Here is a 25,214-nt window from a genome sequence, read left to right on the forward strand (position 1 = left end):
CCCGCCACTCACCGCCGCCACCCCCGCCGCCCTCTTCGTCCATGTTGGGGCCGCAGGCAGGGCGCTCCGCAGCGGCGGCGGCTGCTGAGGGAGGCCCGGCGCTCGCTCCGCTCGCTCGGCGCCTGGCGGCCGCTTCTCCTTCTCTCCACTGCCGCGCTCCGCCGCCGCGCTGCTCTGCCCCGCCGCCGTCCGCCTAGCCCTGCCTCAGCTCCAGCGGCAGCCACCGCCTCGGCCCAGCCGCCCGCCCCTCTCATGTGACCCGCGGAGGGGCGGGGGGGGAAGGCAGGCCCGGCCGGCCCTGCGCCACCCCCGCCGCCGCCACAGGGTCGCCGGCCACCGGCGCGCTGCCTCCTCCCCTCCAGGGGCGGCAGCTCCCCGGCTGCTCCCTGCGGTGGAGTGGGAAGCTCCCCTCCCGCCTGCCTGCCTCGCCTTTTCGGTGCTCCCTCCCCGGCAGGCTCCGCATGGCGCGGCCTGGCACCGCGGAAGCCCCTAAATCGACTCCACCGAGGGCTGCCCGGGGCCGCTGGGGCGGGCAGGGGGCGCTGGCGGCGGCCGGGGGGCGGGAGAAGCCTGACCCGCGGCGCTGTCGCTGGGGTCCGGCGGGAGGGGCTGAGGGGCGCCGTGTCGGTTGGGGTTGTCTCCTGGGGGCTGCGGTAGCCCAAGATGTCTGCGGAACCGCTGACTTTTTTGGGGGGTCTAAATGCGGCGGGGAGGGGGAGGAGAGCGGGAGGCGGCGGGCGGGCCAGGGTCGAGCTCGCGTGAGGCTGCGTCCTGAAGGGGGACGAGGTGGGCTGCGGTCTCCGAAAAGGACCCCGAGATTTGCCATGTTGCTGCGTGTTCTCCGGTTCCTGTGTGCTCCTTGCTCTTGGGCGCTCCCCCTGCCACAGGGGTCGGGGGGAGCAGTGCGGACGGACGGGGTGCCGGGTTTGTCAGTGTCGGTAACAGAAACCATGTGCCTACTTGCTGCCCTAGGAGTCAGAGCAGCCGTGGGGGCTCTGAAGTCCTCGGTGAAGATCTTCAGCGAGGTACCACGGGAGCCAGCAGCCTCCACAGTCTGTGAAGGTAACCAGAAGTGTGCTGGTACAGACCCCTCACCCCTTCCCCTCACCCCTTCCCCTCACCCCTTCCCCTCACCCCTTCCCCTCACCCCTTCCCCTCACCTTCCTTCCTTCCCAGGCACCACCCCTCTTTTTTTTTTTTTTTTTAAAAAAACCTTTGGTGTCACAATTTTATTCAGAAGGGAAGCTGTGGGAGGAAAGGGTCAGCCAACAGGAAAATATCGGGGTTTTTCATTTTCCTCTGGCGGGCTGGCATGGGACGGAGCACCGTACAGCCCGCTTTGCTGAGAGCTGAGGTCTGGCTCTGACAGCTGCACTGGTGATAAAGCGTTTTACCTCACCTACAAATCATAAACATCACAAACCTTTAAAACACCCCTCTGTAATTCATATTTTAAATTAGACGTTGTCGTAAGTTTAGTAAGTTAGTGCATGGAAAGGATATGATTACATAAACCAGAAGCATTTTGGTAAGAGATTTATTTTGAAATCTGTGTCTATAAAGTGCAATTACAAGATGGTTTTAAAATAAGTCTGAATGCAGATGAACTGACAGTGGGCTTTGAATATTTTTGCACACTGAACAAACTGTTAATTTACATTAGAAGGGAATCTGGTTCATGAGAAAAGTTTAATTTTATAATTGATCACAGATTGCTTTCATGTCATCTGTGTTGCTTTTACACCTTTTTATAAAATATATTCCTTTCTTTTGCTGTTTTAGATTGTAAGTATAATTTTTTTCCTTCCTTCCTGTATTTCATTTCTTATACTTTTGCTAGACAGCCTGATCACTAATTCTAATAGCAGAGAAGAACAAGTTGTGGAGAACAGTCCTCCCCCCACCAATTCAGTACAAAATTCCTGTTGACTTCATGGAAGCAGAACTAGGTTTTAAAATTCTCCAAGTTAATAGCAAAGATAAAAATTACTTTGTGATGCAAGCAAGATTTGAAAAAAAGTGATCAGTTGGGATATTTTATATAAACTTCATGCTGAAATCAGATAGAACTTAATTATCAACCAGATACATTTTCAGTGTTTCACATTATTGGATATATAGCTTACTCTGTTGTAACTTTGAAATATATGTCATTCTGCATTCTCTGGAGAATCTGTTCATTCCAGTCCTGTTTTAGTAGGATGACTTAGTAATGATACATAGTACAAAAGAGTATTGAAATTTTAGTGTATTCTTCAAGGCTGCCTGTCTCTGAAGTGGTGACAGATACTCCTTAAAACATGAAATTTTCATACATACTGTGTGTATTGTAAATAGGCTTGCTTTTGCATGGACCTGATCCTACAAGTGTTCTAGGCATAAAACTGTTAATTCTGAGTACAAGGTGCTTACTGGACAAAGCTGTTAAATCTTCAGGTGAGATGTGTCATAGAAACTTTTAAGATCAAACCTTTTACCTTGTCTCATTTTCCTGTGTATAAAATGTCTTATGTCTGGCTATAAACCTAACTAGGTCAGGAAAAGACTTTTTTGAAAATGTACAAAATCAACTAAAGAATTACAGTCAGAGTTCTACATCATAGCTATAGTAGTTCTGCCATAGCAGAACTATTTTATAGTTCTTGGTAATTCAACAGTAACAATGCCACTATAATTTAATATCGGGTAGTTCCTTACCCACAAAAATGCCAGGTAGCAAGACAGGTTACAATATCGGCAAATTTTAGGATACACTCCAGTAAACTATTCTTACTGATGTGAATAATTCTCTCGCATCTGCTTTGTTTTCTGGAGCTTTGATCATTCTCTTGTTTGAAATATATATGAGTTTTGTTCTTCTCTCCGTATTAATAAGCATTTCAATCAACAGTTTTCTAAAAATTGCTTGATCTCTTTTTTCTTTCTTGCACTCCCTTCTGTAGTCGAAGCTCTATTTTTACCACAAGTGTGGTTTGCCAGTTTTAAATCCACAAGTCTAATCTTCTGTCTTGGAAGAACTTCATAGTCTGTCATTTGTGTAAATAGTAGTCTAATAGCTGGTCTGTTGAAATTATTTTTAGGGGAAGATTGGGTTCTCTCAAAAAACTGCTGTTGGCAGGGTTGGTTCCTTAATGATAAATCTGGTTATTTGCTGAATTTTCAGGTAATACACTTTTTTTTTTTCCCTCTTTGGATGGTTTAGTATCTGTTATCTGTTTTGATTCTGTTTCTACTAAGTAGTAATTTATCATGTCATTTTTCATTTTACAGGGTTAGGAGCACATCTGTTACAACATTTGTTCCTACACAGAGAGTCAGTGAAGACAACTGAATTCCTTACATCAATTTTTGCAGTCTTAAAAGCTCATAAAATAATAAGCCATTTCTATGCATTTCAGTTTGAACCAGATGCCAAGCAATAGTGAATGAAAATGAAAATTACCCTTAACACCTCCCTTTTTTATTTTTATTTTTTAACAATCAAAGAATTCAGGAGTAGGAAAGCCCACTGATTATCACATCCTTTCCTCAGCCAGAATGGATTCCCTTTTTTCTGGATTGCTCTTTATTGGAAGTTAATGGAAATTCTGAAAAAAACATCTTCATTATTCCTCTTCAGTTTTAGAAAGAAATAAGCTTAATCTTACTTTGGTAAGTTCTCTCTTTCAGTTATGTAAATGTTTAAGTGATGTAACCATTTTATGATGATAGATTTTGTAAATTTTTATTTCTAATCAAAAGCATGAACTATGATGATGTTCATTACGTGAACAGTAATTGGAAAATAGATAGTAACATTGTATTCAAAGGCAAGAAATAAAATTCTGAATTTTTCTCAAAGCAGAAAGAGGTAAACTGCCGTTGTGCCATCAGACTAGCTAGACCTCGGTATTAGACACAGAGATGGAATAATGCACCTTACTGTCGGAAAGAAGAAAGAATCTTTGAAATCTTATAAGGAGGTAGTCATCCAGCATGCAGGTGTTCCCATTTTATTTGTTCAGTCAAGACATCATTAATTTCCCAGTCTGGCGTATTGTGACTTCTGTTAGATTTAGTAAGAAGGATTTTATAGTTACCCTTAAGGAGTGCTGTTAATCTTAAATGCACTAACATCTGTATAGTCTTAAGAATACATTCTTAAATAATGCAGATATATCTTAAAGAATATAGCTATATCTCAAAGAATATAGATACATCTTAAAGAATACAGATGTTGTACAACATTTTGTAACTAGAACTATTTGGTTATTTTACTGTTTCCTCACATAGATGCTCACATTTTTAGAAAAATGGTGCAAGTATTACATTTCCTAAGACAGTATCTTGTTGATAGAATCAGTCACCAATACTCAAGCCATCTTATTAAAGAATGCTTTTGTTTCAAATCTGGATGATCAAACAATTTTTATTTTTTAAGAAGCATTGCCTAATAGTTTCCAGGCAGGAAGGTCTTAGTCCATCATGATGTGGTTTTTTTTCTACCCCCTCCCTTTTTTTTTTTATTTATCAGTACTTGAATAAGCTGGTATTCTTAAACCCCTAAGGCAAACTCCTTGACTTCCTCTGTCTGGCAGACGGGTTTTAGCCATGTATTGTTTCTTATGCTGTCACACATATCATATTTGTCTCAGCTGGAAAAACACATTTACAGAAAATCCTGTTTGCTGGTTGTCTTAATGGTTTCAAAAGTGCTTGCATCTTTCATTTAATAAAAAAAAAATTACATGCAAGTATTTTATATTGCTTTGGGGAACATAAAAGCTGAAGCTTAGCAAGTCAAACATCTTTTATGAATGGTGCTTTTTTGTATGGGTAGGAAGCTTGTTCCCTTAAAAATAGTAAAAAACCTCAAAATTAAAAGAGGCTTTTAAGCATTTTGCATGGTTTTTTTCTCCAGGTGAACTTTTAAATCATATCCTGAACTTTATTTGCAGCTTAGTTTTTTTTATTCCAGTTCTTGACATGTGTTGAGGTTGTGGAGTTTTTTTTAAGACTTCCAAATGAGCTTAATCAAATTAGCATCAAATATTACTGGTTTTGGAGGTCACTGCTTGTTTCCATTGTGTAATACTGATAGGGGCAGTGGCGAGTCATTGAGTAAAGAACACCAGAATGTCCCAGTGAGGAAAACCAAATGCATTAAAGATTGTGGAGGTCCACCAACTTTATACTGCTTATGATCTGAAATATGCTTTGCATTAGAACTTGTTCTACCTGTATCAATTATGCATAGTACTAGACACAAACAGGATGCTTTATAGCATGAAAGCTGTGCCTAAAATAACAGAAAAAGAGGACCTGCATTCAAAGGACATGGGCTGAGGCAGATTGTGAGTGGAATTTTGCATGAAGTTGGAGAGGGTTCTTCTATCTCAGGAAAGTGAAAGAACTTGATGTAAAGTAATTCTCAAAGGAGAGTGCACTGATTAAGACCAGACTCTGTTCCCGCCCTGAGAAGTAGCCACAGTCTGTGAATTCACCTTTGCTGGCTAACTCCAGCCTGAGATGGTTAAATGTGTTATCACATAGCACTCTCCAGTCTCAGCAAGGCCTGGGAATTTGAAATTCCTAATTCATCCTACACTGGGAGCTGTAGCTGGGCTGCAGACCGTACAAGAGTCCTGCTTTAGCATATAGCAGCAGTCGAAGGATTTATTGTAGCAGTGCTGATAACAGGGGAGGCCCCCACAGTTCCTTCCTCCTCACCCAGCGAAGCCTTAACTCCACAGCGTAACAGTGCTGGCATCCCATGGTCCATACGGCAGCCAGGTGACAAGCTGGACTCACTCATGACATACAGTGTTAGAAGGGTTAGACCAGGTGCTCGTGTCGATTCACCAGTGCGTGTCTGAAATGCAATTGCATATCTCCATGTGAGCTGGCTCAAATCTTGCTGCTGGCTAGTCAGCAGTGCACAAACCTGGGTTTAATAAATATGGAACCATAAATTTAGACAGGAGCAGGAACTGGCAAGTAATGATTGTGACTTTTAGTGCCCTCTCAGCTGTTCATGCAACCGTTTGTGAAGCCATGCTGTAAATGAGATCACTCAATCTAGATTTTAAAAATTCTGTCTATAATAATGTTAGACCAGAATTATTCCATTTATTAAGTTCACACTCTGGTCCCACAAACAGTCGCGTTGGCACAATTGCAGCATTGGTAGACTGTGACACACAGATGGTGTGGAAAGAGGGAAGGCAGGCTGCTGGATAGTTACTTTGTCAGTGGGGACAATATCCCTGTCTAATTCCAACCTTACTCTGAAACACAGACTCTCCATCAGTTTCACTTTCTTATCCCTCATGCTCAAGCCCTTCACAAACTGTGCCTATAGTCAGACTTTCGTGCCTGTTAATGTCTGATCTGTGCATTATTAGATCATCTAATGGTAATAAATTGATCAAGATCAAAGATGAGCATGTAATTGCATTCCTATCAAGATTAGCCAGCCATGATGCACAGTGTTTAGACCAAGCTTTATACTGGGCTTTATACAGGCAGCAGAAGACAGATGATACCAACTCTTAACATAAAGTCATTGGGAGTAAACAGCTCTCCATTCCTTGTTTCATGAGGGTTTTGTTTTTTAAATAACTTTGTACTGGTGGTTTGAACTTGTACAAAGAATTTTATGCCATGTCACCATCCAAAAACTACATTTGTTGTGTCATGAAATTGCAGTTGTATACTGGTGAGGGTATGCCTTCAGCTTCTCATGTGGGTTGTTTCTGGAGACATAGCTCCTGTCGAGTACAGTTGAAAAGGGGAGGTGACTCTTCATTAAAAGGTGACATATATTTTAAATTCTTGCTGTCTCTAACCAAGAAAGGTCCCTGTTTTTGAGAAAGAAAAAGGTCCCTTAAATAATTTCCCTGTCACGGCTATACGTACTGGTTTTATTCCTTCCATATCCTCATGGATGTAGGGATAATCCCATATGCTTCTATACGAAAACAAAAAGGATTTGGTATTTTCTTACCGTAATCGAAGTGTACTTTCAATTTAAAAAGCAGATCTTCACCTTAATTGTCTTTCTCCTGCTGTATTTCTCTTTATAGTCTTAAAGAAAGAAAAACTGTCTCTTAAGTACAAGAAGATGTTAAGCAAGGGAGACTCAAAGCTAAAACTTGGCAAGCACTAAAACAAAGAATTTTTCCAAGGAAATGGAAGAGACAGGTCAAATTAAATCCTTATGTAACTCCATTTACCTCAGTGCAGTTACATGAAGGATTAATTTGGTACCTAATACCTCTGAGGTCAGAAAAGGATTTCTGCGATCTCAATCATTGCAGTAGAAAATAATCATTCTTAAGAAACAAATTTGTAGTTTGTCTGATAGAACTGCCCTTACTATTTTTAGACTATTAATATAATTGTAAAAGAACAATAAGTCTGCAGAACAACAACAAATTAATCTTCATAAAAAGATTAGTACATGATGATTTGCAGCTTACATCCTTAGTAACTTTTTTGTGGGAAAGAGGAATTCATGACAGACTGCTAAAATGGGCAGTGACATCAGGGACAGCTTCTCTTTCTTCTAAGTTCCAAAAGCTTTTCTCCAGTTTGCTGCATTGCAACTTTAACTTTTTCCCTCTGATCTCATTCTTCTCCCCTGACCAACCCTAATTCAGTTCTGCTTTCCCTCTAGTTTTTTTGGGTTCGACTGTGTGTGCAAGGATCTCTGTGGCTTCTCCTTACTGCTATGTTTTCCAAATTTTTCTCCTCGGGCAGAAATATTCAACCTCTTGGGACAGATAAGGGAGAGATGTTTGGCCTCCACCATAATTTCTTTTTAATTTTAAATTTCAATATGCTTAAATTTGAGATGCCTTAAAATAATGCATTTTCACTGTGAGAACCCAGCCTCCATGTGTCAATCTGTAGTACTCAAATATAGCTGAATCCAGAGATTATTGCCATTTTAAAACCTTCTTATGAAACATTAACACCTGCCTCCCTACCTCACTCCAAAATTCAGGAAATACTTTTAATATCAGTATGTTAAAATGTTTTAATACTGTAATATAAGAGCATCCATATAGTATATTAGTGCAGTGAAATTGAAGTCAACAGTCTATGTCTTTTTGATTGTTACCAACATGCAACTATCAGTTTTAATACAGAGGAAAGGATCTGTGTATACATGCTTATAAAGATGTGAAAATACAAAGGCATTTATTGAAAATGGACAAAACCAGGAAGATGATAAAATAGCAGAAGGAAGTGGCCTCAGATATAAAAATTTTTTCTTTGTATAGCAGAATTTATCACTAAAAGCTAAGGTTGGCAAATTGCCATGCTTCAGATAAAACAAGCAATGTAATGTAAAAAAAAATATTTACTTAGTGTACAAAATACAATAGACGCATTTGGAAAACTAATGTCCTACAAAGTAAATCAATTAGATAATTTTTGTTTCCTTTTTTTATGTGTGTCTTTAAAAGCTTCGTTATATTTTCAATTTCCAGCAATCTCAGTTGTACAGATGCAAGCTCTCCTTTAAAGGTGTCTAGATCAGGTATGCCATTCAGCAGAATGTAGAAAATTTCCAAATATCCAAAATTAAATAAAGATGGTGAAGAAATATTTTGAAAGTGGAAGATTTGCTTTCAAATTAGCACCACTATTAAAGCATGTTTTATAGAAAAAATGATTCACATATTTAAAATAGCTACTGCACAATTTTAATCCGTAAAGCTACTCAAGTAAATGTGTACTGCTCAGCATTTTCACACTAGATAAAGAATTATTTTTTTTAACCTAGTATCTTCTCCATTTCCTTATATGTTTGTGGGGAAAAATCAAAAGCTTTAGGAAATAACAGTACATTTATACCTGAAAGACTTTCACATAAAAGTTTTTTAGATCTTCTGTTGACTGAGAACACTTCAAATGCATGAGAATCTAGGGTATTTAGTTCAGTTATTGTACCAGCTGAGAACAAGCGACTTCTTTTCTGCAAGGGTGTTTTCTCCTCTCTGGCCTGATAAGGCCTGCATTCTGGTATTCCAGCTATAAGAGAAGCTGTTTCACTAGAAGATGGAGAATAAGCACAGCTAAATCATCATGACTAACAAAATCATGCCCTTGCTCTTTATTCCCACCTGTAAGGCTTTTCCAGAACTTAGCATGTATGGAGGGCTGCAAACCTGAAAAACGAGATGGCAGATAACTTCAATTAAAACAAACAGATAATTTTTTCAACATCTTCATCACATTTGCAAGATAAATAGACTTATCTGAGTCCTATTTATATTCTTAAATAATGTCTCTCTCTCTCACAGTGAAAACCTTTTGAACTTGTTCACAAGAATCGTTAATCTCCCTCATAGATTAAATTATTCCATGAAGTATTTTTAGGCATTTCTTATATTTGAATCTTCGGTGCCCTGCTTGCTTCTGCAGAATTTCCAGATTCATTCTTTATGAAGAACAGTAGCCTGGCAGTTCTTTTTCTAGCTGCTGCTTTTTCCCGAAATGGTCTGGACTTTCTGCATAACTTGTACAAAGCTTTCCTTTCTATAAATGTTGTATTTCATTCTGTTCTAGTAAAGCTGAGATATACAGATATGAGTTAAAAAAAAGATAAATTATTCTTCAAATTCTTCAGCTAAAATAATGAAAAGCTCTCTTGAAACTATTAGAAAGGAGATAATATTGTTTCTATTAGTTTATGAAACTGCAAGTAATGACAGATAAATGCAGATAAGGCAGTCTTCTCAGAAATCTAAACTGCTAATCAATTAAAGATGTTCTTCCAGAATGCTGACCGTAGGCAATAGGAATGAGTAAGGCAGTATCTTTATCACACTGGGACTTTGGAAGATCCATATTAATTTTAGAATAATCCAACAGAAAAGAAAGGTATGCTTTTACCATGCTTCGTGTAGCTCTTGGGGATGCATTTCCATTCTTTGCTACTGGACATTTTATCATTTATGGAAAGTACTTAAGCAGAAATTTATTCTTGAGCTAAACAAACAAAGATATTCATGCATGTCTATGTTTATATGTAAATATTTTTGTATGGTTATATACATGCAGTCAGAAAACTACAATTTCATATTTTATGTTAATGAAATGGTATTTTATCTCTAGATCACAAGGTTAGAGGTATGCTGGGAGTATGATGAGCAAGAGATTCTCTGAATGCTGCTACAAAGCTGGTGTGGATATACTGCATCGGTTTCAGTCCAGTTTTGAACAGAGGCATGTCCACTCATGTTCAATAATTGGTTGAATAATGGGAACTCCTTTTTTATTTCCTTACAGAGCCCATTAGCAGAAGTTTAGATGCAGAATCCACCTGAGTTTGGAGTCTGCCTCATTAAAATAATTTTTCCTCCCCTTCTGCTAACAATCAGCAATTGTTTAACACTTCTGTAGTACTTCTTTGATAAAGCCACTGGTAATAACAGCAAATTTAAAAAATGTCATGTAAAATCTCCTTGAATTATTGAATTTACTGTTAGTTGGGGTGTCTTCTGTTGTAAGTGGAAATTACAAGGAGACACTCTGTTACTACTATGCTGATGTTTGTGTCAGTCACAACGCCCTTTAGAATAACTGGGAGAAACTGACTATGGATTCTTCCTTACTGTAATAAGAAATTACTACAACATAACAATGTTTGTCAGATCGATTTGAAAGAATTTGTTGTGATTTAAACTGAAAAGAAAAAGACCTCTGAAAATATTTTTTCATACCCATTTCTTGTAACAGCCTAATTTATTGTAAGGACTTTCTAATTAATGTAAATTGGTGTGACTTCATTAACTCACCGTTTTAAGAAGATAGCCCAGTATATTTTCTTGATCATTAGTAGTAGATAAAAATACTAAACTTTATTTCTTTAACTGCAGCACCTACATCAAGCAACTGAACTTAAACAAAGTAATGAAAGAGCCAGCAGATCACAGGTGAGCAAAGTGTAGTGGAGAAACAAAAAAATTAACATTTAATACTTCAGGGGAAAAAAACCCAAAACAAAGTAATACTTAACTTCACATAAGCTGTAATAACTTTGTTAACAATGACTTTGTGCAGTTCATATGAGAATATCTAAGATTAAAAAAGAAGTGACTAAAGCTATGTAAAAATTCTTAGCAAAATCTGTTATCAGTTTATAAAGTAGCAAATTATACCATTTTATAAACTGGAATTCCTAGGAGTTTTCTCTGTTTGAGAAGACCATCCAATATGCTCTAACTGTGGACATTGTGTATTTTATTTTTATAGCTCTCACTTGGTAAATGCTGACTCTTTGTTTCAAAATAATACACGTATATTTTAAGATTGGTTTTCTATGAGGAGTACAGTATTTGGAAAGTATGCAATGAATTTCAGAGCATTTCAGGAACATGGTATTGTCTCCATTTGAATTGCTAGGATAATTGGCTGTTGACAATATATTGGCTGTACTGTCAACAGGCCTGGACATTTAACCTGGCCTAAACTTAAGGATATTCCCCTTAAACACACAAGTCCAAACCTTGTAGTTTCATTCAGATAGGGAGATCTTCATGCTTACAGAGCTCTGATTAAGTTGACAAGGCTGGACATCAGTACTGATCTTGTGTGATTGGATTACAGGATTGAAGCTGTGATTTGTCCTACTAAAACCACTTTAAGTTACTTAAACAGATGAATCCTACTATCAGATTTCTTTTCTTATTACACTTTCTGAAATGGAAAAAAAAAACCACACGAAAACCTTGCTTCCTTTCTCCACATCTTTACGGGACTACTTCACCTTCTAGTTGTGCGTTACTGTAAGGTGTATACAGGCTGGAAGGACAACAGAAATAACTCTGGGGGAAAATAGTAAAATCGTCATTTTCCTTTTCCATAAAATGAATGTAAAATATCCGTGCTTTTTCATTTCCTCTGAGCCCATTCTCAGTCCTTATTTAACCCCACCCCCTCCGTGGGATTTGAACTATTTGACAGAGTTCCTGTTACAAATGAAAATCAGATCCTATCTATCTTGCCTGAAGTTGTGATTCACATCATCTCTTCCCATGTTTCCGGCAAAATGACCGGAAAATGTTCAAAGCACTTTTTTTTTCTTGGTTAGTCATTTGTTTTTTCTCCTTGAATTTATTCCCTGCCTCTTAGGTTTTCTATGTTAGGTTGAGAAGAGTCAGCTTGTTGATGTCATTATCTATCACAGCCAGAGTACCTGCTAGAAGGCAGAAGTGCAGTTCCCTCCCAGGCAGATCAGCTGCTGAATTTAACAGGCACATGTGAGTAAAAAGATTTACCTGAGGTATTTTCACGAATAAAAACATTATTTTATGGTAACTAAAGTAACAATTGCAATATAGAAAATTGAATCAAACCTTTGAATAATGCTGTTTCAATAGGGGCCTTCAGGAAAAACACTTCCTATGTGAGGAAAGAGAAACTGCTAAATCATCCATTCAGGAACAGCTACAATGCCTTATGACTACTTTATGAAAATATATTAAAATTAACTGTAAATTGAGCACGTAGTGAAGAAGGTTGATGAACTGACCATAACAAAACATCCAGCAATGAAAATCTCTACAGACTTCTTGCTTGCTGGCACTGGCAAGTAAGTAGTTTAGCTACACAGAAAGAAATCAGAAGATACACTTATCAACTGGAAAGGAATGATTGTAAACCAGAAAGAAAATGTGAGACAGAGCTCTGTAAATTATGTCTGACAGTGACAACACAGACCAGACAGCTTTTATTTTAACTAACAGATTGTTGGGAACACATACCATATAGCAAATCGAAGGACTTGAAACCTGCTGTAGTCTGTACAGATGTTCTCACTCAGAAAGCAGCTAGAGTGAACAGAAGATAAAAGAAGGCTGTCCAACTTTGCAAAAGGTTTGAATTTTTATTCTGTCTTGACGAGTAAATCTAGTTTTTGTGGTAGGCTGATTTTCAGCCTGATAGAAAATTCAGCATCTACAAACCTGACCTAAAATGACAGACACCACAAGGTGTACAGGCAAGCTCTTAGAAAGGTGCTATACAGTAACATAATTTTTTGTTGTGGGTTTGTTTTTTTTTAATCTTAAATGCTTTTATATCAAAGGAGGGGAGCAAAGACCAGAAATTGGAAACTTAATTATTCTAACTCGGGAGCAGGTCATACGTGCTTGCAGGCAGTGCACAATACTTGGAATGCAAGGCTAAAATCTGATGGGCAATTTAGGAATCTCTGCTGTAGACTGTTTTTATTATACGAAGCAAGACAGGATTACTGAGCTCAGAAGGGTTATTTGTGAATAACTTCCAGCTAAAGTGATTAAGGGCTCCAGCCTCTAGGCCCAAAAAAAGAGCATCAAAAACATCCTGCTTGTCAGTGGTGCTGGCTTTTTGTTCAACAAGCAAGAAGTGAGCATTTGACTTCTGTGTTCGTTTTGGTCCTCTGCCCTTGGGGATACTTTCAACAATACATAATACTTGAAAGAATTCCAAAATGTGTTTGGGTTTGGTTGTTGCTTTTTTTCCCCTCTCCTTTCTTTGAACTATGAGGTTAAAGATAACTAAAGAAGTATGTTGATATGTCTAGAAAATATTTGTTATAGTAGACATAGCACTTCTAAAGCTGAAAAGACTTAAAAGCACACTGCAGTTCTTGATAACAAGCCCCCTATCCAATATTTTCTTTTTTTAATGGAAGGTAAAGGACTCCATCCACTTCTTAAAAATCATCTCTTTAAGAAATGTGAGTATCTTCAGCAGAATCTGGTATTTGTATTTGGTTTGAGATTTTGGTGGGGTTTTTTCTTTCAATTTTAAGCTGCTATCATATCTGCCAGAATAGGGAAGAGCCAAGAAACATACTGAAGAGGTAAATGTTGTGATGGGTCTAAATTGCTAAAAGGTTCTTCTGGCAATCTCTTACTTGCGTACAGGAAATCTGGGCTCCTGTACAGAGAAGCTGCTTTTGCAGAGTTCTGTACTTAGGAGATGAACAAAGACGGACTACCACAAAGTAGCATAGTAGGCCAATAACTGGAATCTGACTTCAAAACACTTCAAAGCTTAACAGGAAGAGATTTGGATATGCACATGGTAGCATGTTTGTTCCTGAGTTTATTTGCAAAAGTTTTTGGAGTTCCTTGAAGTTCCCCATGTACTGCAGGTATCATGCCTATTTATATAAATAAATATATATAAAACTACAGGTAAACCAGCTGAAAGTAATGACAACATGAGTAATTAAGGCCAGATCACATCAGCGAGGTGGCTGGAACATCATGGGCAGCCAAAGACGTTAGAAACTGTTACTTCACTGTGTACTGCAAATTCCAGAAGCAATGAGGAATCTACAGTGAAGCAGAGAGCGCACTGATAGCCCTTTCTTAACTGTGGATGTCTAACCATCTGCTAGAACTTCACAGACCTTTAGATGATTACAGTCATTTTTCTCTGCCTCCTCCTTCCTTTTTTATGTTTAAATGCATGCTTTAAATGAAAATACGCTTTCTGCATTCATGATTAAGAAAAACACTACACGTTAATTTTGTACTCAAGGTATCAGCCATTTTTTCAGGGTTGTCAATAACATTTCAGAATAAATAGAGCACATAACAACATACTTCATCAAAAAGTATCACTTGTGGCACCAAGGAACCCTGAAATCAAACAAAACCAAAGTTAATTATGTCTTTTGAGTCTAGAATCAAAAAGTCATTGATACCAACTTTGTGAAGAGAGAGCTGAAAAGTGAGTGGTTTCTGTTAGTTTTTTTTAATTACTCTGCATTAAGCAGGTGATACATGTTTATTCCACTCCTTTAATGTGAATATTTTAATCAGCAAAAAGGTGTGACATATCTGTTAATACCAAGGTCATTTTAACCCTGAAAAGAAACATCCAGCAATGTTATCCTGACTTTGCAAGAGAGTCGCTATGGCCATTCTACATATTTAGCATAGTTTCAGTTAGAAGGGGAAAGCAAACCATGTTGCAAGATTAGAGCTAGTTATTTAGGAAATACCTTGGGACTAGATTGAATGTAACTGGCTTGTTAAGGTGTGTCACAAAAAGAAAAGCTTGCAAAGGATGCCAGTGAATGAATATTGGTGGCTTAATGTGATTAAGCTAGCCTAGACCTCAGATACCAAGTTTCCAAGGCCAAGCATAAAGCATTTAGCTCTTCTCACACAGGTTTTAAATTTGTTTGGTGTTCAGTAAAACACATCTCTCAAATTGCATCTCTGAAAGAGCGCTCGCTGTCTGACTGTGTTGTCAGAAACATGATCTCTTTAAGTACATCTGTACAATTTATACAGTGAAAAATTTGAATAGGCAGCACCAAAACTAGCTCTTTGGTTAAGCACAGACAGAAGATAATTTTTAGAAAGTTTTTTATTTCTTTTTTTTCAAATAGCTTGATAAAACCCATCAATTGGTACTCAAGAGTTCAATTGTAAACAGTTACAATACATTACCACTGCGTATTGATTTTGTACGTTAGCCTATTTGCAGTGAAAATCCGTAAGACAAGTCAAAGTCAGCGTATTTATGAACTGAAATGCACTGTACTAAGAAAAAACAATGCTTAAAAGACTGATGTTTAACTCCCTCCTGTGGTAAAGTGAGCAGCATCACAATCAACAGCTTCTGGAAGCTTAAATAGCACTCTATATTATTCAACAAGTCTGTATTGACCTCATTAGGACAATGGGTTTCAAGTTTACTACGGAAACTCATCTCACAAATTAAAAAGTGTTACAATAAATTTCTAAAATTCGTACTAAGTTGTAAACATCTTTCTCTGGAACAAACAACAATGGTTTGCACCAGCCTTCTCCATCTCCCACAATGCAATAATAATAATAATAAAAAAATCAGGGCCAAAGACCAAGGCCATAGACTACAGTTGTTCTGTGTGGATATTAGCACAGTTTACAGGATGCATTAAGTGTCAGCATTTAAAATTGGTGTTAGTCACCAGCAGGTAGCAGAACCCATTTTCAAGGAAGTTCATGGTACACTCAAAGTGATGGATCAGGCACTAAGCATTAAATATACCTACTTTTAAGAACAAAAGCTTAAATTACATCTAGGTACTTTTATATGTGATAACAGGTAAAATTGACTACAAACAGAAAATTAAAGAACAACAATACTTTTACAAGTTGGGGTTTTAACCATTTTGCTACAGGTTTATACAGATCTTCCACAAATAAGGAAGAAAAGAGATTTGCAAACATATATTGAGATCTTAAATACCTAAATAAACTGGCTCTTTTCAAAGCAGATTTTCTTTCTGGAAGTCCCTCTGGCTGTTTTCTAAAATGTTGTCGCTTCTAAATTTATTTCATCATTAACAATGAAATAGTCATCTACTTGGTCTGAATCTTGTATCACCAATTCCAAAAAGACTATAATAATTGAGATTTTGGAATGCAATATAGGATTAATTTCAAAATACACACCAACAGGATTTACTTAGTGCAGGGTGGTAAAGGATATCATTATTCTAGCACTTCTGTATTACTCTTGCTGTCCCACTGTCAGCAGATTGATAACCATGTCCTTGTATTTAAGTATACGTGAGCTGATCATAAATATTAGTGTTTTCATAGGCAAGAATTTGTTTATTTGAAAATTCTATCGAATGCAGATCTTCCTTGAAGGTTAGAGGCTTTGAAGGCTGAAATATTGAAAGGGGATTCATCACCAATATTTTTAAAAATCCTAGAAAGTTCCCCCCCAGTTTTTGACTATGCATCACAGAAACAAATGTCAGAACACATTTCATTCTATGCACTCTTGGGGGGGGGGGGGGGAAGTATTTCAAAATATCAAAATTACATCCATGTGAATTTTTCAAAGTTATACTAATAACTTAAAAACCTAAGGAGTATTGAAGCTGGGGTACATGTAAGTTTTGACCTCAGTGTTTGATAAGCCCCGAATTCTAGCTGCTATTCTCAGCTGACAGAGGTACTACAAATTGGAATTAAATACTGGGTTTTAATCAGAGCACCTGTTTTGAAGGGGAAAAGCAGAAATAATGTCACATTGACTACCTGTTGCTCTGTCAGATATACCGCTTGTCATACACCCTGATGGCAGACTATGGATGCTCACATCTCTACTTGGTTTTTGTCAATTTGTTATGCATAATTACAGGGGAGAGTTTCTGAAATGGAATACAGTATCAGCATATGCTTATGCTGAGAAATGATGGCGAAGAGAAGGAAAATACAGGTTAAGACCAGGCCATAAAACCAAAAGGAACAACTCTACAATAAGATGATATTATCAGGAGAGTATGTAAAAGCTTGCTTCTTCCAAAAATTAAGTGTGTATACCTATAAGGAGGGGCAATGGAGAAGAAAAGGAGAAAGAAAGCGAACTTTGGCAAAGTTTAAGAAAGTGCAGTCTTTACAGTTCTAAAAAACCAACACCAATAAAAAAAAACAACAAACAAAAACACCAAATCCCAAACAAAACAAAACGATAAAATAACAAGAAAAACCCCAACAGTCCAACACTGAAAAAGCAAAAGGCTAAAAAAAGTCTACATGTAAAACTGTCTCATGGTGCATGATGATGCAAACACACAGTTTCTAAGATTGCACTAGCTAATATCACAGAGAAGTACAACACCATCTCTACTGCATTTTGCATTGTAATGTCAGAAAGTAAATACGCATTTGCAAAAGCATTCCAACATTATACTGTGATAAAACACTTTCTATCTACATGCAGAGGTCTGCACACATACATTTAAAAGTATATTTTCTTTTTCAAAGCAGTACACCATATAGTAAATTTCCACTCAAGTGTACATTTAAGGGAAACTACTAGGCAATTCTCTAAATATTGAATATTTTCTTACTTAATTCCTTTTCTAATAGCAGAAATAGAACTCTTCGCTATGTAGCACAGGAAGGGTCTGGATACGGAGCAAGGAAATTTTAGAAAGCATGAGTGTGTTCAGTAGAACCCTGACATATTGCTTTGAGACACCTCTTTCCAACATCAACAGGAGGAGCAGAGAGGAACTGGAAATGCAAAGGCAACTCCTGGTTCAGTATAAAGGTCCCTTACTAAAAATGTTTTTCTTCCATGCTGTAATAATCATCCAAGACAGTCTCAGCCCTAACAGCACATTTGCTCAAAAAGGCTTTCCACACCTGATTTACTGAAGCCACGAAAATCCATACAAACTGGTTCTTAGCTGAGACACCTTCCATCTTCTGAGATGAGTTAATATCAAAGCATTTGTAGGAAGAGAACAGTAGCCTAAACCGTGTAGCATTTGATTTATACATAGTTTCAAAGGATTGCCCATCCTTCTGGTTCACTGTTCTCCCCCCAGACAGTAAAAGCCATTTGAGCATTGTCGCCACCAGTCAAACATTTCTATTAGTGCAAGAACAGCGCTTTCAATTTATGGCCTCCCCATGTTTAAAGTGCAGTATATTACATGAGATTTTAACATACCAAACTATCCTTTATTTGAATTTCAGAAGGAATGTTCAAGTTAGAAAGTTACCTTTTAGGTTTTAAGCAATAAAATCCAAGGCAAAGTACATTAAAATGGATTAAATCCACTCACTTAAGACATATTATTTATATTTTATGTTCAATTTACATATAATATACAAAAAAATCCATCATTTCGCTTAGCTGTATTGTATCTATTTAAAGTGATCCTGTAGTAAGTGATTAAAGGCCACTCAAGGCAAATTTTGCTTAAAACTGGACATACAGTGATACATAGCATGATTCAGCATTCCAAGATCCACTCCTGCACAGACTTGTCATCAATAGAGATAGCCCTTGGCACCCCACTGTACACACATTTAAATTCTAATTTACAGGTGGTTTCTCTCATGTTTTGTTGTTGTTTCCTGTCCCCCTCTTCTTTCCACCCTTTAAAATCACCATGAAGACTAGGGGTGTTAAAAACTGGATTAATTCTTTTATGCCTTTAGCTACTACTCTTGCCTATTAACCTGACAATATCGCCTACAAGTTTTTGTTGTATGTAACTGTAGTTCCCTAAATATGTGGTTACCAAATGATTTGCCAAGCAGAGAATCTTCCAGGTCAAACCATTTAGCTGAACAAAGTCTCAAGTAACAACTACAGATACAGCTGTGCCAATCTGTAAAGTTCAGGCATTCAGTTGTGGATGCAGGGTTGTGTTCATGTGCAACTTTAAAAAAGCAGCTCACCATACAGGAAAAGGGTATTTCTTTACCTGTACAGCTAGTTACAGAGATTAAGATGCAGTTGCACCATGTTTTCTTTAGCCATCAAGCCAGCTTAAATGGGCTGTAACCCCTCCCCACCTTCATTCCTCTACCCTCAGCTCTGCCAAGTGTTTTTTTGGGTCAAGCTGTATGCAGACAACAGCCTAACACCGTAACTCAAATAAGCCACAGACTTTTGCAGAAGTGTCTTTGTGGTGTTTTGGGGTTTCAGATCTACATCACTTCAGCAATCTTGATCCACAAACGCTTGTGTCAATACCACTGCAAGGCTGATAAACTGCAGCAGTGGAGATGGCAGTGAATAGTATGAATGGCTTAAGAGGAAACTGTTGTCAAAATAATTACTTACAACATGTAATCCATTATTATTTTGAGGTTTTTGATAATTTTGTGACAGGTAATCATCATCAAAATTCTAGAAGTTAAACAATTAATAAAAGTATACACCAGGGAAAAAGTTATTTTCTAAATTAAAGGAAATGGATTTTTATCTAACATCCAGAAGAAATAGCCAGCCAATGGGAATAAAAACATAACATACGATTTAACATAAAAAGCAGTATATCTTACTTCCAGCACTCAAATAAGATTAAGAAATTCCAACATTTCTCCCCATAAAACTGATAACCAGCATCTCATCTTCATAATCAAGGACTTCTCCATGCAAATGTGCTAACACCCAACTAAACATCATGTTAGAAACTCTACTGGCTTTCCAGGTGAATTCAGTTCAAACTGAATGCAACTTCACTTACTCTCTTTCCAAAATGAACCAAGCTAGCTAGCAAAAAGGATACTTGGTGCATGAATCACTGGCATGACTTTACTCTGCATTAAGTCCTAAATTTTAACTCAGAGTGAAGGGTGAGCTGAAAACACATCCTAACTTACCATATAAATACCTTCCTCTTTAGGTAAACCCCTAGAGCACATAAGCCCACCAGCTCCCATGTTGAGAATTTTGGACACCAAGTTCAAATTTTGACCTACTGCACAATGAGCTTCTCCATCTAAGTGCCGACATAAGCTTATTCCTGCAAATTCTTATTCACAGGCTCTATCGATTCCAACATTCTTGCTCCATTCTTTGCCAAACCCTGTTGTCAGAAGTCTGTCCCAAAGCCAAAGTCAACAGGCCCAGAAATTATTACTATGCTTCAGTGATAACAATAACTTTTTCAAGGGAAGAAAACATTCTTTTAGAAAATTGTTTATAGTGTCTGTTGTACCTCAATAAAGCTCATGAGATAACCTTTAAATCAGAGCAGTACCATCCCTGAAAAGAAACACTGCTGAACAGCTTTCCAGTTCAAAGTGTTTTAAGGTCTGATACATTAATTACTGTTGGATTCAGAGCAGGAGTTCAGTTCTCTAAGAAACAGTTTAATTGGAAATGGTTGTAAATAGTAGCCAAACTACTCCACTAATACAAACCCTAGAGAAAACAAAGGATCTGTGCTGAACTATCACATTGGGTTCTAGTCTAGTGTTAATGGCAGACCTGCAGAAGTCCCAGAGTTTTGAGATTACACAGTTCTCTCCACCCAGATGCAGATATTCTTTACAAAAAAAGTCCCTATTCTTCCAACAGCCAGTTTTACTAGCAATTACACAAGTATAATTTTTACTTTAGTTGTCTACTTCTCACTAAAACCTGAACTGCAACCTTGTCTCCATTATTTAACTTTCTATTAATGTTAAAAATAGTAATTATTAAAATCTTAGTACTTTTTTACCTTCACTACTGCATACCGGAGACCTGCTAGTGCAAAAGCTAGCACAGAAATTACTATCTGTATGATGTAAAAATGATTAGTCACATATTGTATATTTGAAAGCATTTGCTTGTATCCAAATGTTTGCTCTGAAGATACAAGGTTTAAGTAACAAAGAAAAAAACATGGTTTCTGGTTGTTTAAGAGTCCCATAGAGTATTCATTCCGTGAGGCAACTGGAATAGAATCGAGATCAGGAAGTCCACCAAACTCCAACTCTTTAAGAAATGCAAGCTGCAATTCATTCTCTTCACTACTGCTCATTTCTAATTCCAGAAACTGCAGTGTTTTATTATACTGCAAGCTTCCCAGCCAGAAGTGTGCAAAACATACAGAGTTGTCTCCTGGACAGCATGGGCTAAAGTCACCAGCAGAACTACAAGCTTTCTCCAGCCAGCCCATTACTGAAATACTATTGATGCAGTGAGAAACCCCATTAAGACTGTCTTTCCCAGGAGAAAAATGCAGATGAAATGAATCCTTCCAATGAGCAGCTGCACTTGAGTTCCCCCCTGCTGATTCACTCAAACTCAGAGGCATTTCCTTGCCAACAGAAGGCAGAGGTATAGTAGTAAAGAGAGAACAATTCCTGGTGTTAAAATAAAATAATTCTTGTAAACTGCTACTGTGATTTTGAGAATTGTTCAACATGGAATGCATGTGTGTCAGGTGAGCTGCTGCCTTGTGATGATTTGGGCCACTGTCATGTACTTGTTTCTGCTTTAAATCTTCTTTCTTCATACTCCTAGAGACAATGAGCATAGCTTTGCTGTTTCACGACAGGCTGTTTGAAGAAGAGTGCGATGGACTCTAGTTGCAGCATACAGTGCGAGCAGCACACCAAGTCACAAGTCAGTGGATCTCAATATGGACCTAAAGAGAAAGAATGCAGAAAGTTACTACACTGATATTTGAGTTTCTTGGTGCCCAGTATATACAGAAAAAAAATAACATAAAGAAAAAGAATAACCCAACTGCAGAAAGTACCAGTAATCCAAACAGATGAGTCTCCCTACAGGCTGCTTGAGCACATCCGAAGGGGTAGGAATACACCCAAATAGAAACTTTCTGCTGTAGTTTCAGTTTAGTCTGCTACAAACTCTCTTTTGCTAGCAGGCATCAAAGTGAGTCAGCAAACAGCAGCTAGGAGGATTTGCTGTGTAACAGTACCATTTCCCTTCACCAATAGAAATGCAGACTGCACCCGATTAGAGGCTTAACATTAAAGGGAGATATTTAAGTAATCTCCCTGTAAACTGAAGCCCATGCTGAAATCAGGCACGTAACACTGGAAATCAGCAATGTACCACGCACAGGTCCCCAAAGGAAACTGGTCAGACTGGCTGCACCAGCAGTTGGAGGGTATTGGCTATACTGCAGTCAAATGAGAAGATGATGTTTTTACAAGAGAGCTATTATGTAGCAACACAGATAACGAGCAAAGGCAAGGCGTTCCCAGCCACCAAGGTTACTCGGCTATGTGTACAACTTCTGGCTCAATTTCAAGCTTCAGAACTGTAGGACGAGTCCCAAAAATAAAACCGAGACACCACATTTTGACCTCTTCCTATTTCAACTTACCTTTCGCAAGTCACAAACTGCAACCAGACTTGTCTTTCAGCACTTGGCCACTAGCCAGATGCCCGAACTGCCACGGCAGCTATGTTTATGAGGAGAAAGAGTGTCAAATCTGTGGCCAGACCAGATGTTTGTTGTCGTGGCCCACAGCCTGCTGCTGCTGCCAGTTCAGTTAAAAGTACAGCTTTTGTTTCATCACAGCGCCTGTGAAACTTCACCCCTACCAAGGGTGAAAGTGCCTGCTGTCTTTAGGTCGGAGCTGTTTTAGGAGTTCCATGTTTTGTAGAAACGGGCTCATGACGGGAGAGATGCAAATTCAATTTGAACTGTCATTTTCATGCAATGACATTATTATATAAAACTACCACTACGTTCTCCCTGCTACAATTATTGTTGACTTTAGAAAAAAACCCAACCAACCACCAAACCGATGAAGGGAATAGTTTTCTTCACTCCTCGCAGGGTGTCGAGAACGGACTATCAAAGCGCACGTACTAGCAGTTTATGGTCCGCCTTTAAGGTCACCGCGGCTGGGTGACAGCAGCCCGCTGGAGGTGGCAAAGCGGCAAGGGGGCTCCGACATGCCCCCGGGTGACACCAGGGAGCGCGGCCCCTCCAGCCCCGGGAGGGGACGCGTCACCGCTGCTCAGGGGGCAGCGCCAGCCCAGCCCCCCCGCCCCGCACTAAGAGGCGGGACAAGGGCCCTGCCCCGACCCCCCCCCCGCCCCCAGCCCCGCGCCGCCCACCTGCAGCCGCACGTTGAGCATCATGGAGGCGACGATGTAGAGGTAGGGGAAGTTGATGCGGAGCTTCCAGGCCAGGTCGAAGAAGATGAGGAGGGTCCTGGTCAGCCCCTTGCAGAACACCCCGTAGGACCTGGCCGCGGCCGACTGGGAGAGCCTGGCAGCCAGGGCGGACAGAACCGCCGCCATATACCCCCGCCCCCGGCCCCGCCGGGCCCCGCCGCCGCCGCCCCCTCCCCGCGCCCGGCGGCAGCTGTCGCCAGCGGGGAGCTGCCCTCCGCCGGCCAGGCGCGGGCGGGGCCGCCACCCCTCGCCCTACGTCGGGGCGGCTCGCGCCGGGATGCCGCAGCGCGCTGACGCGCGGCACGAGCCCCGCCCGCCCCCGCCGCGCATGCACACAGGGGCGGCACCGGGGCCCGGCCGCTTCTCCTCACGGCCCGGCCCGCCCCAGGGCCTCCCGTCACGCCCCGGCCGCCTCTCCTCACGGCCCGACCCGCCCCAGGGCCCTCCCCTCGCGGCCCGGCCACCTTCCCTCGCGGCCCGGCCCGCCCCAGCGCCCCCCGTCACGGCCCGGCCGCCTCTCCTCACGGCCCGGCCCGCCCCAGGGCCCTCCCCTCGCGGCCCAGCCCGCCCCGCCCCAGCGCCCCCCGTCACGGCCCGGTCGCCTCCCCTCGCGGCCCGGCCCGCCCCAGGGCCTTCGCCTCACGGCCCAGCCCCCTCCGCAGGCGCGAAGTCATTCCGGGAGCGCTGGAGAGCCGCTGGGATCCTGAAATCCGCTTCTCGCTGCGCTGGCAGCGGGGGAGGAGGTGCCCGTGGGTCGAGACCAGGGCCGCGCTCCTCCGCCTCAGTGATATTCCCAGTGGGCCCGTCGATACTGGTACCGAGCTCCGCGTTTGAGCGGGGAGGCCGCAATGTTGTTTCCGCAGCTAGGTGGTAACTCTGCAAGCCCCCTGCCTCCACAAGGAGTCATTCCCTATGCTTTTCAAGCCAATACTGAAGTGACTTCGAATTTACAACGCAGTGTTCAAGTACAGGTGATACCTAACATTTCTTAAACGTTTTGCAAATGTTTCCCGGGATGCTCTGAGGTAAATTATCATGACACTTTCCTTGCAGGTAGGGGAAAATGCCCCAAAAGATGAATAGATGACCACTAGCATATATGAAGACTGCCCCATCTTTCTCCCCCTAATGGTTTCCATTCAATCGGCTTTTAATAACTCTAAAATGAAACAGAAAAATCAATATTTTGATCTAAACTCCTTGTAAAATGCTATTTTCTTGCCAGAAAATCAAGCTGGTGCACAGAGAAGGAATAATTCCAGAGCAAAAGTGGGCGCCTTCCTGGGTTTATCTGCAATCCCTCTGTCTGTAACCCATTAGTTGCATAATGGAGCAGAAACCCCCTGTGGGTGTCTGGAAATTGTAAATAGCCCAATTAAGGAAACTGCAGGCACTAGCTTGTGCTCTCGAGAATGTGACTATTTTAAGGATACAGGGTGTTTTGTGAGCTTGTGAGTGTTGGGGGTGAGGAGGTGCTACAGGCTCATCTAGCCCCAGAAGGGGCAGAACAGGGTTTTAAATGGCAGAACCCGTGAGTGGAGCTGTCCTTAACGCAGTTTTTAACCCCATCCAGCCTCTGAAAAGATTTGAAGGGATCCATTTGGATGTCAGGCCCTTAGATAGCTCCTTCTTAGTGCGAAAATCCCTGATCTACTTCCTTCAGACGCAGTTCTCCAACTTTGGACAGCTGCAGGTCATTAAGTAGATCTGACTGAATTTCAGGCTGTGGAGTTAAATGTCTCAGAGTTACAATTATCTTACTGACTTTTACAAAGCAAAACACCACTTTTTCCCATTAAAAAGATCTCAAGGAAAATGTA

At 40.2% G+C, this 25,214-nt stretch overlaps 3 protein-coding genes across 22 annotated transcripts in view; 1 reads left to right on the forward strand and 2 right to left on the reverse strand.

Annotated features, from left to right (window-relative positions):
* CYTH3 (cytohesin 3) overlaps positions 1 to 234 on the reverse strand; it is a 52,449-nt gene extending 52,215 nt beyond the window's left edge. The window contains exon 1 of the mRNA XM_080387027.1: positions 13 to 234. Within this exon, the coding sequence (XP_080243153.1) occupies positions 13 to 43 (31 nt within the window). The 5' untranslated portion in view covers positions 44 to 234. The remainder of the gene's footprint in view (positions 1 to 12) is intronic.
* A 151-nt stretch (positions 235 to 385) lies between these two features.
* LOC308063720 (uncharacterized protein) lies at positions 386 to 21,635 on the forward strand. Of its 20 annotated transcripts, none has more exons than XM_080387031.1 (6): positions 386 to 1,062; positions 3,081 to 3,163; positions 10,108 to 10,218; positions 10,872 to 10,928; positions 12,741 to 12,870; positions 13,673 to 21,635. In XM_080387031.1, the coding sequence occupies exons 1-3, from the start codon at positions 462 to 464 to the stop codon at positions 10,156 to 10,158; spliced, it is 735 nt and encodes a 244-aa protein (XP_080243157.1). In that variant the 5' UTR covers positions 386 to 461; the 3' UTR covers positions 10,159 to 10,218; positions 10,872 to 10,928; positions 12,741 to 12,870; positions 13,673 to 21,635. The 20 variants fall into 20 exon arrangements, 1 of the variants encoding a protein (XP_080243157.1); XR_013928050.1 differs by having other exon boundaries at positions 924 to 1,062; positions 1,238 to 4,057; XR_013928045.1 differs by having other exon boundaries at positions 924 to 1,062; positions 1,238 to 10,218.
* On the reverse strand, positions 21,047 to 23,921 carry SMIM10L3 (small integral membrane protein 10 like 3). The gene is made up of 2 exons (XM_080387034.1): positions 23,335 to 23,921; positions 21,047 to 21,883 (listed from the first exon to the last, which is right to left on the reverse strand). The coding sequence occupies exons 1-2, from the start codon at positions 23,518 to 23,520 to the stop codon at positions 21,863 to 21,865; spliced, it is 207 nt and encodes a 68-aa protein (XP_080243160.1). The 5' UTR covers positions 23,521 to 23,921; the 3' UTR covers positions 21,047 to 21,862.
* Between the last annotated feature and the right edge of the window lie 1,293 nt (positions 23,922 to 25,214).

The sequence above is a fragment of the Falco punctatus genome, assembly GCF_963210335.1.
Source record: "Falco punctatus genome assembly, chromosome: 4".
NCBI classification, from domain to species: domain Eukaryota; kingdom Metazoa; phylum Chordata; class Aves; order Falconiformes; family Falconidae; genus Falco; species Falco punctatus.